The 16930-nt window shown below is 34.3% G+C and overlaps 1 protein-coding gene across 3 annotated transcripts in view; it reads left to right on the top strand.

The window, feature by feature from the left end:
* Positions 1-16930, top strand: part of LRBA (LPS responsive beige-like anchor protein) — a 390502-nt gene that overhangs the window by 60913 nt on the left and 312659 nt on the right. For all 3 annotated transcript variants that reach the window (XM_084516786.1, XM_084516785.1, XM_084516787.1), the window contains exons 21-26: positions 1258-1381; positions 1630-1822; positions 11883-12872; positions 13819-13994; positions 15263-15416; positions 15825-16005. In XM_084516786.1, coding sequence (XP_084372912.1) covers positions 1258-1381; positions 1630-1822; positions 11883-12872; positions 13819-13994; positions 15263-15416; positions 15825-16005 — 1818 coding nt within the window. The remainder of the gene's footprint in view (positions 1-1257; positions 1382-1629; positions 1823-11882; positions 12873-13818; positions 13995-15262; positions 15417-15824; positions 16006-16930) is intronic.

The raw sequence follows: 16930 nt of genomic DNA, 5'->3' as shown, positions 1-16930 counted from the left end.
ATCTGCTCACTCTTTTGCTTAGGTTACTTTATGGAAAAATATCTTGATATGAAACTTTAGATGTCTTTTGAACTAGGAGGAAATACTGACCTCCTTTCTTGATTTCTATGCATTATTAATATACTCTTTATACAATACAATAGAGTTACGGTAGCTTTGGGAGTTTGGCTTTTTTTTCTGGAGATATATAGATTTTTTTAACTTCATAGCTGCTTTGTTATTAAATGTAGGTCACAGTTGTGGGTTTGCTTCATGTGGAAAGTGGGGATGAGTAAGGAAAGCAAAGCAGATGGAGAAGAAAAATCTGGTTGTAGTGTCATATGCTTTATGGTAAATCCGTATGAAGCAGATGTGATGAGATTTGTATACTCTTAATATTTTTGAAGTTGGCATTTACTGCTGTGATTAATACAGCTTATTTGCAGTGTAAGGTTTGAGTGTGGAATTAGGGACAACTGACTTATAGATCAGTTTTTTAAGATTGGTGCTGATTTTAATACAAATTTAGAGAAATTGTACAAGAGGGAACTAACACAGTGATTGTGTACAAATTGCATCTTAGTTGATTTACAAAGTGAACTTAATTTTTTTAAAGTAACAAGAACAGCGAATGTCCCATTGCTTCAAAAAGATAGCCACAGTTTTGGCTGTTTACGTGGAAAACAAAAAACAGTATGTTCCTAGAATATAACGAGAGGTGAAACTTAAAATAAGGAAGGTTTTGTACCCGTCCTTGAACATAATTTTATAACAAAAATTGTCAAGAACTATCATGAGTTGGTCGCATTGTTTGAAAATTCACACTTAATAAAGGAGAGCAAAATTTATGAATTTTTCTCATATGTTGATTTTATACATGATGTATTATGTGAACTTTGTCTTCTTAGAAAAAGGTTCTGACACGTTCTGATACTGGCTTGTTTTAAAGTCATTTGTCATTCAGTAACATTTGTGCTCCTTAAACCTGGTAATTCAAAAAAATTCCAGATTAATTTAACTCTGTTTCAGTTTTCTTCAGCTGCATAGGCCTGCAAATCCCCCTGAAGGGTGAGCAGGTTTGTGAACTCTCTTAGAAAAAGGGATTTGTAATAGTTAAATCTTCTACTCAGATAGAGATTTGCTTCTTTTCAGTGTGTGTATATATTATGTAGTATTATTTTTCTTGTAGAAATCAGCATACAAACAGTATTGGAAGGTGTCCAGTGTTTTAAACTGTGCTTAGTACTAATATTTCCTTGCTCATTAACTGTTTTACAGAGATTTTGAAGGTTATTGCAATCCTGCTACGTAATTCTCCACAGACACCAGAAACTCTGGAGGTTCGGCGAGCATTTCTCTCAGATATGATTAAACTTTTTAATAACAGCAGAGAAAATAGGAGGTAAGATGACTTACTTTATGCCCGTATATACAAATATGCAGTGTAAGTAACAAGGTATGCTAGTGGATTAGCCTGGTTAAACAGACAGAGCTGTTCAGCAAATTCTGTAATATAGTTTTTGATACATAAAATTAGATAATCTTACATACAGCAGTGGTTTTAAAGATTTTGGATACCATACTTGGCTGATTATATATTTCTAAGATGTATTTTAAAATTTGATTTAATAACGTGTGTGTATTTTGCAGGAGTTTGTTGCAGTGCTCTGTCTGGCAGGAGTGGATGCTTTCTCTTTGCTGTTTTAATCCTAAGACTTCTGAGGAACAGAAGATAACTGAGATGGTGTATACCATATTTCGAATTCTTCTCTACCATGCAATCAAATATGAGTGGGGTGGCTGGCGTGTTTGGGTGGATACGCTGTCTATTACACATTCAAAGGTGAGTGTTTGAAATAATTGGGAAATTTTGTTATGCAATATAATTAATTTTCGTGTCTTAAAGTGGTAGATCATACAATTTGATAGTCTTGTAGTGAAGATCAGTATTTAAAATAAATAAATAAATAAAAACCAAGGTTTGTTTCTGTTACTGGATATAAATGTTTCAAATATTTGACAAAAAAGTATTAATTTTGTTATTTGAACACTTCAAACAAATATGTTTTGTTGTTGTTGCTGAAATAGTTAGAGTATTGATTTTTACAGAAAATGGCACAAATATTTTGGAAAGCGAGAACCGTTTGAGGAGCATTTTCTGAATAATTTTATTGTTGGTGTGGGTTTTCAGTAATGGAATGAACACAAGGGGGCGCACCGTATCTATTCATAAAAATACCTTTAAGCAACATGAAAAGGCTGTAAAACAAACCAGTAAAAAGCAAAGATATCAAAGTTAAGACAGATGCTTCAGCTGTTAAGCTGTCATGGGATGCAGAGTGAGAACGCAAATCCTTGCAGTATGAGAAAGACTATTAGCCTTCTTCTTTTTGTTGTTGTACTTGCAACTAAAATTATATTCTCATTATTTGTGGATCTCCAAGCAAATAACAGTAATATAAAATATAACTGCCCTACCTTTTTCTTAACCAAAAATTGAGGCCAATGTGAGCCTTGTAATAATTACGGTTTATCAGAAATATTTATTGAAGATGACTTAAACTTTAAATTGCATCTTTCTAAATGCATGGAAGTTAACCACGTAAAAAGAGAACATCTGCAAGTCTTTGAATCCTAGTGATCATTTTATGATGTTAAGGAATCGTTAGCATTTGAGGGTCCTTGTTTTGTATGAATTACTCCAAGAAAGTTGGTCTTTGTAGACAGTAAGAATACTGTTATTTGGCAGTTCTGTTTATTCATAATATGCATAGCTTGATTGTGGTTATTTGGCTATGGAGACACAAATGTAGAAATCTATATAATAAAAGTGCATAGAATAATATCATTAAGCAGGCACTTGGCTAAATGGATTCCAGGTGTGAAGAATAAAGTGCCAAATTTTAACCCTTTACAAAGATTACATTTTAGTTATTGAAATACCCTTAATCATCCATCTTTTCTGTTGGCTGTGCAGTCCTCAAATCTGTTTGTTCTCTTTACCTCAAGACACAGAGGGTGTAGGTGGAGTATATCGTTCAATGGCAAGTTGTAGCCAGTGTGAAGATCCCTGATGTACTCTTACAGAAACTGGCATAATTTAAAACATTTCTGTGCTTGTTTGGAATTGCTGGGAAACTAAGCCTGGGAAAAGATAGAGAGGTGAAGAAAGACCACCTTTTTACCTCTGTTATACAGGATTTTGGTGTATTGAATTTAAAAATTACCTTCTCCATATTCTATAAGCTTTAGCTCTATTCTTTAACTTGTTTATGAGTTGTAAGATAACTCAATGTATGAAATCCCATTTAAATGGCTTCTGTATGAAAGTAATAATATAGATTTTTTGTCAGTATCTTAATTTAGTGACTTAATGTGGCTAATCAATGGTCTAGAGTTCATAGACTTAAATCTTTTTGTTGTTGCCTATTTTTTTTTTTTAAGTGATCCCGTGGACAAATATTATGACGAGATCTGGTTTTACAAAATACCAAAAATATGAGATACAGGTTATGATACTTCTGACCTTTTTTTGATGAAGGCTGTGTATGGTTTTTATGCAGTACCATGGCAAGTGAGAATATGATGTGCTTTATGAGAATATGTGCTTTATGAGAATAGTGAGAATATGATGTCCTTTCATATTCAGTTCCTGGCATGCTGGTATAGCAAGGTATCCTTGGTGGTAGAATTAACTTATTGTATCAGTTGCCCCAAGTCTGACTTGTTGGCTTTCTGGTTAATATGTAAGGATTTTTTCTTCCTCCAACCTAATTTGGAGGAAGTTGAACAATGGCAAGGTTGGAAGTGTGCGATTTCAGGCAGTGCTAGCAGCAGAGACATATAGTAATTTTGAAGGAATTAAAATGAATTTGAGGGAGATAATTTTGTTTGAACGTTGGTGCTAATATTATCCACCTCAACAAAAACAAAGGAAAATGATTAAACAACAAAAGCAACCAAAAACTAGCTTAATAACAGCAGGATGAATAATACTGCAATGATCAAAGGTTTTAAAATGGGATTTTTTTCACCTTTTTATGCTTTTACTATTTTAAGGTTTTTAATAAATAATATTTGCATTTTATGCAGCTAGCGGTAAAAAGCTAGGTGATTTTTCATAGCTGTCTTTTAATTATATCAACATAAATCACGATGAATTGCTAAAAAGCTCCATGGCAAAACCTTACTAATCACTTGAAGATGTCCTTATATATCAATATCTAATGATAATGAATTTTTAATCTGTCTAATTTTATTTATAATATTCTTGTATCCTGTTATACCAATATTGAGATTCATATAGAATCACAAAAATAGACTCATACGTTACATGGTATAGACATAATTCAGAGGGCAAATTGTTAGGTGCTAAGTGCATCTCAGATGTTTTTGATTTCTAGTATGCTTTCAAAGTAATGCGGGAGTTATGGGAAGAAAAATATTTCCTTAACACTGGTAAGAGAATAACCAATTTGCGTTTTTATTATTTCATCTCTAATTGTATTGGGTTACTGCTTATTTTTCCTTTTTACAGCCCTTTGCTTCTTTCTTACCACTAATTTATAACACCATTCTATGATAAAGAACTAGTATATAAAGGAATAGTGTTACAGAATTGGATAGGTTTTGCAGAGCTACACATCAAGATACATGCAGCTGCTATAAAAAGCCAAAGAAACTCAATTGCAATTTTATTGTCCAGTTTGATAGATTTCCTGCCACCTTTGTAGCAGGGAAGCTGTTTGTCACTGTAACCCTCTCCTCCAACAGCTGCACAACGTTTTATAAGCAGCAACGGCTTTTCTAGCATAATTGCACTACATTGGTTTCCTTGCACGCAGAATTTAAAAGGTGTGTGTAACCTTTTTAAAGCCAATTTTTTTAATGTTACTCATGTATTCTGCTATTTCCATATTATATTTCTTACTGGTTTTCAAATATTAACATGTTGCATACAAATGTGCTTCATCTGTGGCTTCTAGATCAATAAAAATGTTAATGAAAAAATTAAATCAAAACTCAGGTTTGTTGTAATCAGCTAGCATTGAATTTATGAAAGCTTTGAAGAAGTTGAGTTTTTTAAACATTATAACCATGGCAGCTAGGCTCTAGACTTCATTCCTGTATTAGTGTTGCTTGGTGAAAAGAACAAATGGTTTTGTGGTTAATAATAGGAAACAAATAAAGAATAGTGGACAAGTTGCCTTTTTGACCTTTCAGGTTCCCCAAGTTTTGAAAAAATGTAATGATTTACGCAGTATAATATGCTCCTGAATTATTTCAGGGTTTTAAACTACTGGAAAGAACTAACGTTTGCTTATTTTGGGCTCTTATATGCATTTTATTACTTAAGAAGTTGCTTCATGTTATCATATGAATTGGTTAAAGAGAAACATTTGGGTAAATTCTGAATCTTTTCAGTAGCTCTAAAAATTTTAGTATGACTCAGAAATTTTAATATGTGCATACTACAATTTTACTGTCTGTTAAGTGGAAAATATTTTATTATTTTGTTCACTGATCTAAATAGAGAGAAGTATAATCTTAAAATATTACTACTTGAAAATACAACGTATTTCTACACAGTTGTTAGTTTTCAGTCCGAAGTATGATTGTAATAAACATTGGTAAGTGTTAAGTAAATTTGTATGGTTTTAGGTGCCCCACTCGTGTAATGCAAAAGAAAGAAAACTGTGTGTAGGGCTTACATATGTTGTGTTTGCCTGATTTTCATCACTATGTCAGATGCAGGAAAATGGCAAAAGCAGCAATGATGAGGTGGTGAAGGAATTAATATATGATGGAAATGTTAAAAACAACAACAACGACAAAAAAACTTGAATTTGTAGAGAGGGAGACATGGCTCAGTAGTTTCAGAAAGTAACGGTCTATCAGCATCTCTTGAGTTCAAATCCCATTGGCATTCCTGAGCTGCTGAGAATGGTTTTCCCCTGGTTAGGAGATGGTCTCCTACAGTGGTGGGGGCAGGAATGTTTAACTCTAAGGCATTTTGAAGGCTTCAGATGTTCTTCATCTGAGAAGTGTGTCTGCATTGTCCTGAGGGAGAAGCAGAGGTAGCTAGTCAAGGGGGTTATTGTATTACTGTAGGTTTTTGGAAGCAAAGCTAGGGGAGGTACAAATTACTTACAGTAGCAGGATTGAAATACTTAAATATGGGGTTCATTCTTATGGTGTAAATAGCTATTCATAAAAATATTGCTTTTTCTAGATCTAAATGAATCTCGGGGGAACCACCTGATTTCTGGTGAGCAGAAAGAACTTCATGAGTAGAATGTGCATCCTCGCTTCAAACTGTGATCCTGATCAAGTTGTCCTTTTCTAGTTGTTCCCTTGTTAGTTTCTTTCGTAGGTGGCATATGGAAAGGCTTTTCCTGATCAGTGCCCCTGAGAAGGAAGTGATTTCATTATTCAGCAGGCAGAATAGTTGGAAGGAGGGATATAAACCACTGATGGGCTCTTATGAATGCAGCATGTATGGTTAATGCAGAGCTCTTCCATCTCACTGTTCACTCAGTTTGGGTGAATGGAATGTCATGGCTAAAGGCAGGAAGTTAAAATTTGATTAAACTGAACTGAAAGTAAAGACTGAAATGGGAGGTAGGAGTAGAGTGAGCAAAGTAGACTGAGAACTTAGGAGGAGGAAAGAACAGGATCAGGTGAGTTGATGGAGCTACGCTGAAGCCCTAAAAGAAGAAAGTATAAAAGATACCTACCTTTTGTTGAGAAATGCCCAAGGCCTCAAAAAGAAGAAATGGGGAAACACATGGGCAGGGGAAACAACTTCGGGGGGGGGGGGGGGGGGAAGTAGCAGACAGGTATGAGATAGTCTTCCTAAGAGGACTTGAAGAGAAAATGTATTCTCAGATGTATAACTAAATGGAAAAGCATTGGAAGATGGGAACTGTCTGCAGCCCCAAGAATTGTTTGTGGCCTCCTTTGGAGTTGCTGCAGTTTTTGAGACATACCTCTGTACTTGCTGCTACCTGTGTTTGTTGTGGCTCTGGGGACCAGAGGAGATAGCACCTCCATGCCATAACTTGTGGTCGCTTCTGCAGGGCTTCCAACAACATATGGATATGTAGGAGAACAGTGACCAGAAGGAGAGCTGCACAAGACCTCTAGCTGGGTGTTAAAACATGCACAGTGGTCAACACTGCATTTAGCTACAACATATTTTTATTAATAATGAAACATCAAATGGGCACAAGGCGCAGTAGTATTCCTTGGAGACTTTCACTATTGAACTGTAGGAAAGTTGGCAGAAATTGGAATAGAAAGGAAATAAGTACCATGAGAAGATAATGTGCTTATGTCTCGTAGTTTAAACAAACTGGAAGTAATAATTGCATTAACAAAAATGAGTGAATGTGTTTGGTATGCTGTTTCCAGTTGTTACTATGAGGTGATGTAACACCACCTACTATAGGCATACTAATGTATACCTTGACTAGATTTGAAAATAAAACACAGCCAATATATAAATTTCTCCCTCAGATAAACTAAGACTTGTACCAGTCAACATAATTTGTATTTGTTTTTTTTATTCCAGCAACTATTTGCATGCATATTCTTTCTCAGGTTGAGGAGAAAAAAAGTAATAAATAAATAAATAAAATATTGCTACTTAGATGAAAATACAGGAACATAAAAATGTATTGGTACGGTAATTTTCACCCTGTTGTTTTTCACTTTTATGTCGGTGAATGCTTTTTGAAAGCAGCACGGATGACTCCTAGGAAGTTCTTATATGTGGTGCCCTGCATAATAAATGTGAATTTGCTTTTCTTGTCTGTCTAACATAACTGTTCAGAAATAACCCTGAGATTCCTCAGGTCAGTAGGTTATAGACTGTAAGTCAGTGTACGGTGCACACTGCACCTTTATATCTTTCACTTCACTGAATTGAAAATTAGGTTTGATATCTACAGACATTGCTGCCACCAATCTCAACAGACCTGTTTTTGTTTGGGGATCAGTATCCACTTTTGAACAGTTACCGTTGCTAACGGAGAAATGGAAAAACAGGTCAATAAAGTCCTTGTTGAGATCTAGAAAGTTGTAACTCTTTCTGGAGTTATGAAGAGTTTATTGATGGTATCAGCAGCACAGGAACTAGTTTGCACTGAGCAGACTAAAAGGAAAGAGCAGTGCGGTGTAATTGTCTGGCCTGTCTGGGAGACTTTCCCTGCCTCTACTCTACAAAATTGCCCACCTGATAATGGAAAAAAGGACAAAATCTTAACATGTAGTTAAAATATTTTCTGTATGTTCTTTAAAGCAAATGTCAATCATCTTAACCTTTTTCCTTGCTGTACGCTAATTTTTCTCCTTGCCAATTAGTAAATGTTGGATGTCAAATTAAGTTAAAATTAATGGCAAAGGCAAATGTTGCAGTTATTAGCTCACAAGTGTTTTTAGCTACTGGTATGTAGACATGCATTCCGAGCGTTGCAAACAGCTATGGATTACCCATCAAATGATGGTGAAGATTAATGATTGGCCTTTTAGCTCACTAATTTAGAACAATTTCTAGTAATTAATTTTGTATTATCAGCTTTACAGTTGCAAAGGCCTTAAGGAAAATAAAAAATGACTTTACTTAAGTACATTTAAGGTTTTCCAAGCTGATAGTAGTCTTCTCAGTTGTTGCAGGTTTGCAGGTCCTAATGTTTAATACTTTTATATATTATCTCTGTCTACTTGTATTTAATAATTTCTGTTTAATTTTACATTCTTGATGATACTGCTTTTGTTAATCTTAAGTATTTTCTAATGGGGTGTATTGTTTGGCTTCAAACTTGTGTACTTCATAAGTGCTATGACACAGAACGAAGTATGGGGGAATTTTGTTCAATGTCTTCATTGTAGTACCACTGTATCAAGCCAAACGACAATTCAATATAATAAGCAGAACTGTTTACACATGCTTGTTGAAAAGTTGGATTTTGCAAATCAATGTTTTCTAGTTTTTTTTTGTACAAAGGAAACCCCAAACTTGACACACAAGTTAGAAAAATGCTGTCGTACAGGTAGTCGGCCTTATTTTGTATATTGCTATTTTAATTTGAACATTATTTGAAGCACACTGTTCAATCCATTTATTATTAAATGATATAAATCTTTCTGATGTTTATGGTGGAACTAGAAATGGCTTTCATTTTGAGGTGGCTTTTTTTGTGTGTGTGTGATGTGCTCCTGTAGTTCTGTGCTTTCTAATTTTCTTTCAGTGTCACTCTCCTTGCGGTTTCCTGCTTTGTTCTTCAATCAATATAGATTCTCATCAGATTATGCTTGGATTTATTTGCCCAGAAGTTTACATTGCCCATCTGTAAAGATAACAGTTGTCTGTATTGACCTTCTTGCCACATTCTTTTTGGTAGTAGCAATTAACAATCTTGAAGAGCACAGTTTGGTTTTCAGAGTGTTGCAGGAGGTTGCTCTATAATGCCTTCCAAACCATTGTTCCCTGTTTCAGATGAGACTGTAAAATTTTACTGTGTCCCTCTGTCATGTGGTGTATTTTTAGCTATTGACTTAATGCGGGCAAAGAAGATGTGCTGCAAAGTTGGTTGCATCTCTAACATAAGCAGTCATTACAATTCATACTTATTTTACAACAGACTTTGCTGGAAAAACAAAATTGCTCAGTTTATTGCTTATGATTCACATGTTAACATTCAAAATTAATACAAACACGTATGGTACCACTTTGACTTCAAGCACATGTAGGTTATTAGGAAAAACAAAGCATGCAACAGGAAACTCTCCTGAGAGAGAGTAGCATGGGATGATTTTGATTAATCAGTTGAAAGTATATGCCAACAGTGTTTTCATTTGTTGACTCTTTTTGAAGTTGTTACAATAAAGCTTTTTAGTAATTGTGGAAATGGAGGAATCAACAGAGAGAGGGAGAAGAGCGAAAGCTGGCTGTAGATCAGCTCAAGTTGTCAAGTTTCCTTCTACTCAGTAAAGTAATGTATTTCACCAAAAGTATCGTCTTTGCCTAATTGTGTTTTTGAACATTAATGTCTAACATTGCTTATTAAGATCTACTTTGGGTTGTTTTTGACATCTGGGCTTTGGTGTGGTTCAGAGGGGATTTGGAAAGAAGTATTTTTGAAATTAGAAACAAGCAAGCAAACCAAATCGAGTTAGCAATACTCAGCAATCAAATATTTTGTAGATCATTGTGCCAGGTGGGTGAATCTTTAGTTTTTTGTAATCATTCACTTTTTTGTTTGTATATAACAGATATGAAACTAGTATGGAAAGACTTTTTTTCTAAAACAGAACGAGGATTTCCCAGTTCTGTTGCTAGAGATTCAAGTTTCAGTTACTTCAACTTGAGCAAATAACATGCTTCAAATAATGTGTTAGCAAAGTATACTGCTCCTACAGTACATTAACGTGTCTGGAAAAAATAGTTTGTTAAAGAGCTAATATTAACAACACAACTTGCTAGAAATATTAATTGTTATTAATATTATATTTTATTTATAATTTATTTTCATTATTAATATTAATTATATTTATCATTAATTAACAATACTAATCTTTTCTGATTAACTAGAATTTCTATTACCTTTTCAACCTACGTATTTAGCTTTTGACTAATGCGTTTGAGAATTTAACTAAGAAGAAAATGTACATTCATATTTAATAAAATGTACTACTCTATGTTGTTTAAGGAAAATGTTTATGATGAAGGAAACAGTTTAAGAGAAACAAAACAATATGCATCTGCAGTTTATATGGGGGAAATGTTGAGAACTCAGGTTATGGTTTCTCAGCTCTCTCAGAATAAAGGGAATAAATAGGCATTTCTGATATAGGAGAAAAATCTAAATCTTAAACAGGTAACTATGGATAAACTAAATTTGATAACAGAGAAATAAAAGCTTCAGTTAAGCAGTGAGATTTTTTTTAGCACCAAGTTATTTGTTTGGGCAAATGACTTTTGTCAGTATGTATACAGAGAGTTTTTCTACCTGGATTTTGTTTTGTATACATAAAAAATATTTGCTTATTTATAGGCTGTCTCACTTTAATCAGGCTTTGTAATTTATTTATTTATTTATTTATTTTAGTCAGAGTGAATAGCAGTTTGAGGCAAAATCCTCTGCAGAATTTTAGGTATCATTTAACAGTCCCCAGGATTTTGGCTTTGTTACATGATTCTCTTTGCTGCTACATTTTCAGATGTTTTTTGTTTGTAGTTTTTTTTTTTTTTTTTTTTTTAAATATAAACTGCTTAGAAAAGATTATTCTTCTTTGCCAATTGTTGAGAATGGTTAAAGTGCTAAAATGATGTGAAAGTCCAGCCACGATAAGTGCCCCTGTTACTTATTACAAAGCATCCCCACTTACAAAATGTTGAGATTATCAGCTAACTCAAATCTGGTAATTCTCTGGATGTTATATTGTTGCATTTCTATTTGCATCCTGTACAATTAAATGAATGCAAGTAGCATGGATAATGCAAATCACAGATGACTGTTATTATCAAAGGAAATAATACCAGTGTTAATTACAAATATTAAACTTCAAATGTTTTAACTTCTACCAGAAATATTCTCTAAAACTGAGTAAACATCTTAGTTCCTGTCATTGGAGTCATTCTAGGATTTTTTCCTTAAGGTACTACTTTTTTTTTTTTAAGTCAAGAATATCAGATACCCTTAAGAAATTCTTGCTGTTGGTTGAAGCGATATATGCAATATGAAATTTATTTTTAACCTTGTATTAAATGTTATCACGAGGACAGCATCCAATACAAATTTGTGGTGTAACTCCATGATTTGAACAATGATTTTGAGTTTTTCAGAGTAAATGGTCATCGGTATGTAATTTTTAATGTACTTCCAACTCTGTTCTTTTAGGTAACATTTGAAATGCACAAAGAGAGTCTTTCTCAAATGTACAGGGAATACCAAGAAAAAGGAGGTGAAGAGAGTGCAATAGGTCCTTCTGCTCCAATAAGAACAATTTCTGGAATTAGCAAAGGAGCAGAAATCGCAAGAAAGCAACAGTGTTTGGAGATAAAAGAAGCTGCTGCTGCTGCGGCTCCTTCTTTCCAGGATGATATGGAGTCCAATACTGAAAAAAGTGAGTCTGATGGTGACCTGCAAACACATTCAGTGTCTGAACAGACAACGGAGGAAGACAGGGAGACTGAACAGGATTTAAAAGCAATGCCTAGTTCAGAATTTTCTCCAGAGCCAGAAGCAATAAACCCCAGTGTTTCAGAAATTAGTAGTGGACTAGCTGAAGCAATTGAAGATTCTCTGAGCAAACCTCGGGAACTTACAGAAGAAACAGTAGCTGCTTCATTGGAAATAGAAACTACTTCGGAAGGAGAAACTCGTGCAAGTCCAGAGGGAGTGGAAAAATTAACAGTAGAGATGGAGGATGAGGATGACTTTGTTGATTTGAAAGAGGAAAGCAGTGTGACTCTACCTTCAGAAGAATTTGCAGAAACAGACAAAAAGCATAGCTCCAATGAAAATCAAGTGACAAAGCAGGAAGAAGTGACAGAGAAGCAATCTGAATCTGTGCTTTTAAAACCTCAGGATAATGTTGGCATGAATGGGAAAAAAGAAGAACTGGCATTATCAGAAACCGCAAATTCTGCAGCTCAGGAAGTAGCGACTCAACTGGATTCAGAAGGGAAAAAGAAACTGGAAGAAAAGACTGTTCCTAGTGAAAAATCAGCTGAAAAAGGAAATGCACATGCAGCAGAGCCTGCTGGAGCATCTGAAAAAAGAATTGCTAAGCTGGATGTTTCTAGTGTTGCATCAGATACAGAAAGACTGGAACTGAGAGCCAGCACATGCCTAGAAGCACCTCTGCCCGCCAGGTCCATACCTGAGGTAACTTCTACCTGTCTTTTGTGTGCCTAGCTTAAAAATAAAAGGAGGTGAACTTTTTGTGAGTTATGTAAAGAACACTTTCAACCCTTAATTAAAACAGCTGTAATTCTTACTAATTTGTGTACTGTGAAGTTTCTAAACTTGCATTCTTTGTCTAGCCACTTATGGATGTTGGTGGAGTATTTGGCTAGCTGTATCTTTTATTTGTGTCACTGCTTCCATTCCTAAGTTTGAAGAATAGAAACATTTATGTATTTTGACATGATTTTATTTAGAATTTTTCTGCTTTTTTACTTAACTTTCCCTTACCTCTTTTCAGTCTAATCACTTACATGCACAACTGTTACAATTATTGATAAACAAACAGTACTTTTGTGGAAAAAAAACAACACTAAAGTTCTATGATATCCTGATGGAACTTGTGAAAATATTTTTTACTCTGTCTTCTCTGCAGGCACACAAAATAGATATTTTTGAAACTAAAATTTGATGTGGTTATCACTGTCATGTCAGCCTACGTTTTAATGCAAGTTGAAATTTGGGCTTCTGTTGTCTACTGCTGTGGTTTTCATGATTTTCACTGCTTTTCATGGTTGAATGGTCATGTATTTGAGTACTTCCCTTCTGCAGAGATACCTGCTAATGGATGCTCTTCATTCTGCACCATTCTTCCTTAAAGGAGGAAAAGCATTGTCTACAGCAACCTATACTCCCCTTGTGGTAAGGTTGAGTTGCTGCTTGTTTATGCCTAGACTGACAGGTGTGGTAGTGCAGCTGTAGACTAGTATTTGTGTAATAGTTTGAACTTTATTTGTACCTATGTGCAAAGTCTAAACGTGCAGTATGTATACTCTTAAGTCTGTGAAATGCCATTCAGTGTATGCCATAGAAGCCAATAACCAGGGTGTGGGGATTTTTTTTTTTTGTCTACAAATTGTGTATTCAGAGCTCAAGACAGCAAGATTCTTCAGGACAAGAGCTAGCTGCTACATCAGATGGACAGAGAAGAGACTCTAGGTCAACTGTGTTCCGTATTCCTGAGTTTAAGTGGTCACTGATGCATCAGCGCTTGCTCACAGACTTGCTCTTTTCCATTGAAACAGATATACAGATGTGGAGAAGGTAAATTTATGTGCTTTCCATGGAATGATCTAGACAGGCATTTCAACAGTAGTTAACCTGAGGTTTTGTTGAAACTGCATCAGAGTCGCTCTTTGACTTTGAAGTCTGTACATCTGGTATTTTACTCATTATTCAATAACCTTATTTCTTCTGTGGCCTATACCCAAATATTCTTAGATTTTGTTTAAAGACTCCTTACAAACCTAAATGTATATTGGTGCAGACCCTCAACCTATATTTTGGCTGACCTTCTAGCCACCATTAAGTCCTGATGGCAGTCCTGATGATTTCAAGTAGACCATGATTTTCATGTTCCTGATAAAGGCGAATTATCTTTTACACATATCTAAGTATGGACTAAAAAAATTCTATCCGAAATACATGTACTATTTACTACTTCCATATTTACACAGATCATGTTGCTGCTTTATTAGGGTTCTGTGAACAGAAGTATTCTAGTTATATGCATTTAAAAATGAATTTGTAATTGGTCTGGAATGTAATTATCAGGATGGTTTTAGTAAAAAACAGAAACTTTGAAATCAGTAATAATTCTGCATTTTTAAGTTAAGATTTACTAACTTAAATGAAATTGTCTATTATCAGCTTTTAGTACTGAATGTCAAATTTAAATTGAAATGTATAACTGAACTGACCTAATAAAAATGAATGTAGGAATGAATAAATAGTTTTTAAGTGATTGAAATACAATTTCAACTGAGGTGGATTTTTGTTTGACTGTCATTTTAAAGTTGTGAGTAAATGAACTGCTCAGGACAACCTCAGATATAGCTAAATACATTTCTAGTGTAGGTTTTGTTTGGAAAATGTTTCCTTTTTTTTAACTGGATTTGTTTGTGTTTTGTTGATTTTAATTTCTTTGTATTAATATTTAATAATAAACCTTTTTTCCAAAGATTTAAGTTAAAATCTAGTTTGTACCTCCAGGAAACTATTGTATTGACAGATACAGTGACTTTCACTATAGCAGATAATCATAGAACCAGCCTAGAATGCATCTTTATCCAAATAATGTTTAAGCATGCATCTTGATGTTTTTAGCAAGCTGTAATCTGGAGAAGTTTCAGAACAGAAGGGGAAGGTGTTTATAGGTTTAGGCTAAGGTACATCAGTTGAATCTTCTGGTGATATTTGCTGTCCTATTCCTAGCTGTTTTATTTATTTTTTAAACAAAGATGCTAAAATACCACAAATACAGCTGTGTTCTGCAAGTATTTTTGTGAAACCTGCTTCTTTGTTTTGGGCAGCCATTCTACAAAAACTGTGATGGACTTTGTGAATAGCAGTGACAATGTCATATTTGTACACAACACAATTCACCTCATCTCTCAAGTGATGGACAACATGATCATGGCTTGTGGCGGTATATTGCCATTGCTGTCTGCTGCCACATCGGCTACTGTAAGAAATTTCATTTTTATTTTAAAATTTCTCTTGTGGGTATACACCATTCTTTATGTAGTATATTAACTACTGTATCTGTCCTTTTGGGAAACAGGAATATGAAGGGGGTGTTTCCACAAATATCTTTCCTTCCTTTGCTATTTCCACGCTTTCTCTAAGATAAATTGGGTGTCTGCCCTTGTTGCCTGATGAGATAAAAAGAAGTCGCTTAGCTTCATTGTCCCACAGAGGTCTGGAATAAGATTAAATCTCAATACTAGTGATTGTTTCTAGAATATGATGAATTGCTACTTTTGAATTTGACTGAAAACAGACTTCCAACATACATTTTTCTTAATTTGATATGTACGAATTATCATCTTTGTAAAGAAGTAAATGTTGCTTGCAATTTTTTCCTCTGTGCAGCATGAATTGGAGAATATTGAGCCGACTCAAGGACTTTCAGTAGAAGCATCTTTAACATTTCTCCAGAGATTAATCAACCTTGTGGATGTGTTAATTTTTGCAAGCTCTCTTGGTTTCACTGAAATTGAATCTGAGAAAAATATGTCATCTGGAGGAATTTTGCGACAATGTCTTCGTCTAGGTAAGTAAATAAAACCACTTAATAAGCATAGGATCTTGCTATCATGAAATAGTTAGCTACTGATAGCTTGTTCTTTTATTTTCTATTTTTTAAGTCAAGACTAAATTTAGTCTAAGATGCCTTGGGATCTCTTACTATTTTACTATTACTCTACTCTATAATGCATATGCATGGTTTTTTTTTTCTTCCCTTTAAGAAGTTTAAATAAAACAAATGATTGAAGTAAGTTTGGTAGCCTGACTGTTGTGGATGTATATTTTCATTTTACCCATGAAATTTTTTTTTTCCAAAGTTCCCTAAATAATCGAGACTGATAATACAGGATCACTAAGAAAAAAGAAATCTTGTACCATGTATAAAAGCGTGAACATTCCCAGGTTTACCTTAGAGAAGAGGTTTAAATCTTGTGTTCAGAAGGTGAAGGAATAGTGAAAATTAGAGATGTAAACTTCTAAAGGATTCAAAGTGATTAGTAGCTGTATCCAGAATTGTAGTATGTTTGTATCAAATTAGATTGAATGAAAGTGATCATTACTTAAAAATAAAATAATAATAGTAATAAAATCACAATCTCCATCCAGTTAATACAGGAGAGTATTCATGCCAGTTGCATGCTGTAAGATTTTGCAATGAAAAGTTTAATTTGCATGAGTGCCAGAGCAGCTCAGAGCAACAACAGTAACTAGCCTTCCTCTCCCTTTCTAGGCAATTAAAACTTTGTGCAGGTAGAACAAGATTTATGGGATGCAAACAGGTATAGAGGTGGGGTAGTTCTTTTTTCCTTTGAAAATAATATTAGAAGACAAAACAGGTACAATTTGAAGCTTAAAAAAAAAAAAAAAAGAATGTCATGTAACGTAAGAATGTTTAGTCCAAGAGCATTGTGAAACAACTATTGACATGTTTCACTAGTGTATCACTTCTT

The sequence above is a fragment of the Aythya ferina genome (genome assembly GCF_964211825.1).
Source record: "Aythya ferina genome assembly, chromosome: 4".
In the NCBI taxonomy this organism is placed as follows: domain Eukaryota; kingdom Metazoa; phylum Chordata; class Aves; order Anseriformes; family Anatidae; genus Aythya; species Aythya ferina.
The sequence above is the reverse complement of the archived record's forward strand: the minus strand, read 5'-3'. Positions and strand labels throughout refer to the sequence as shown.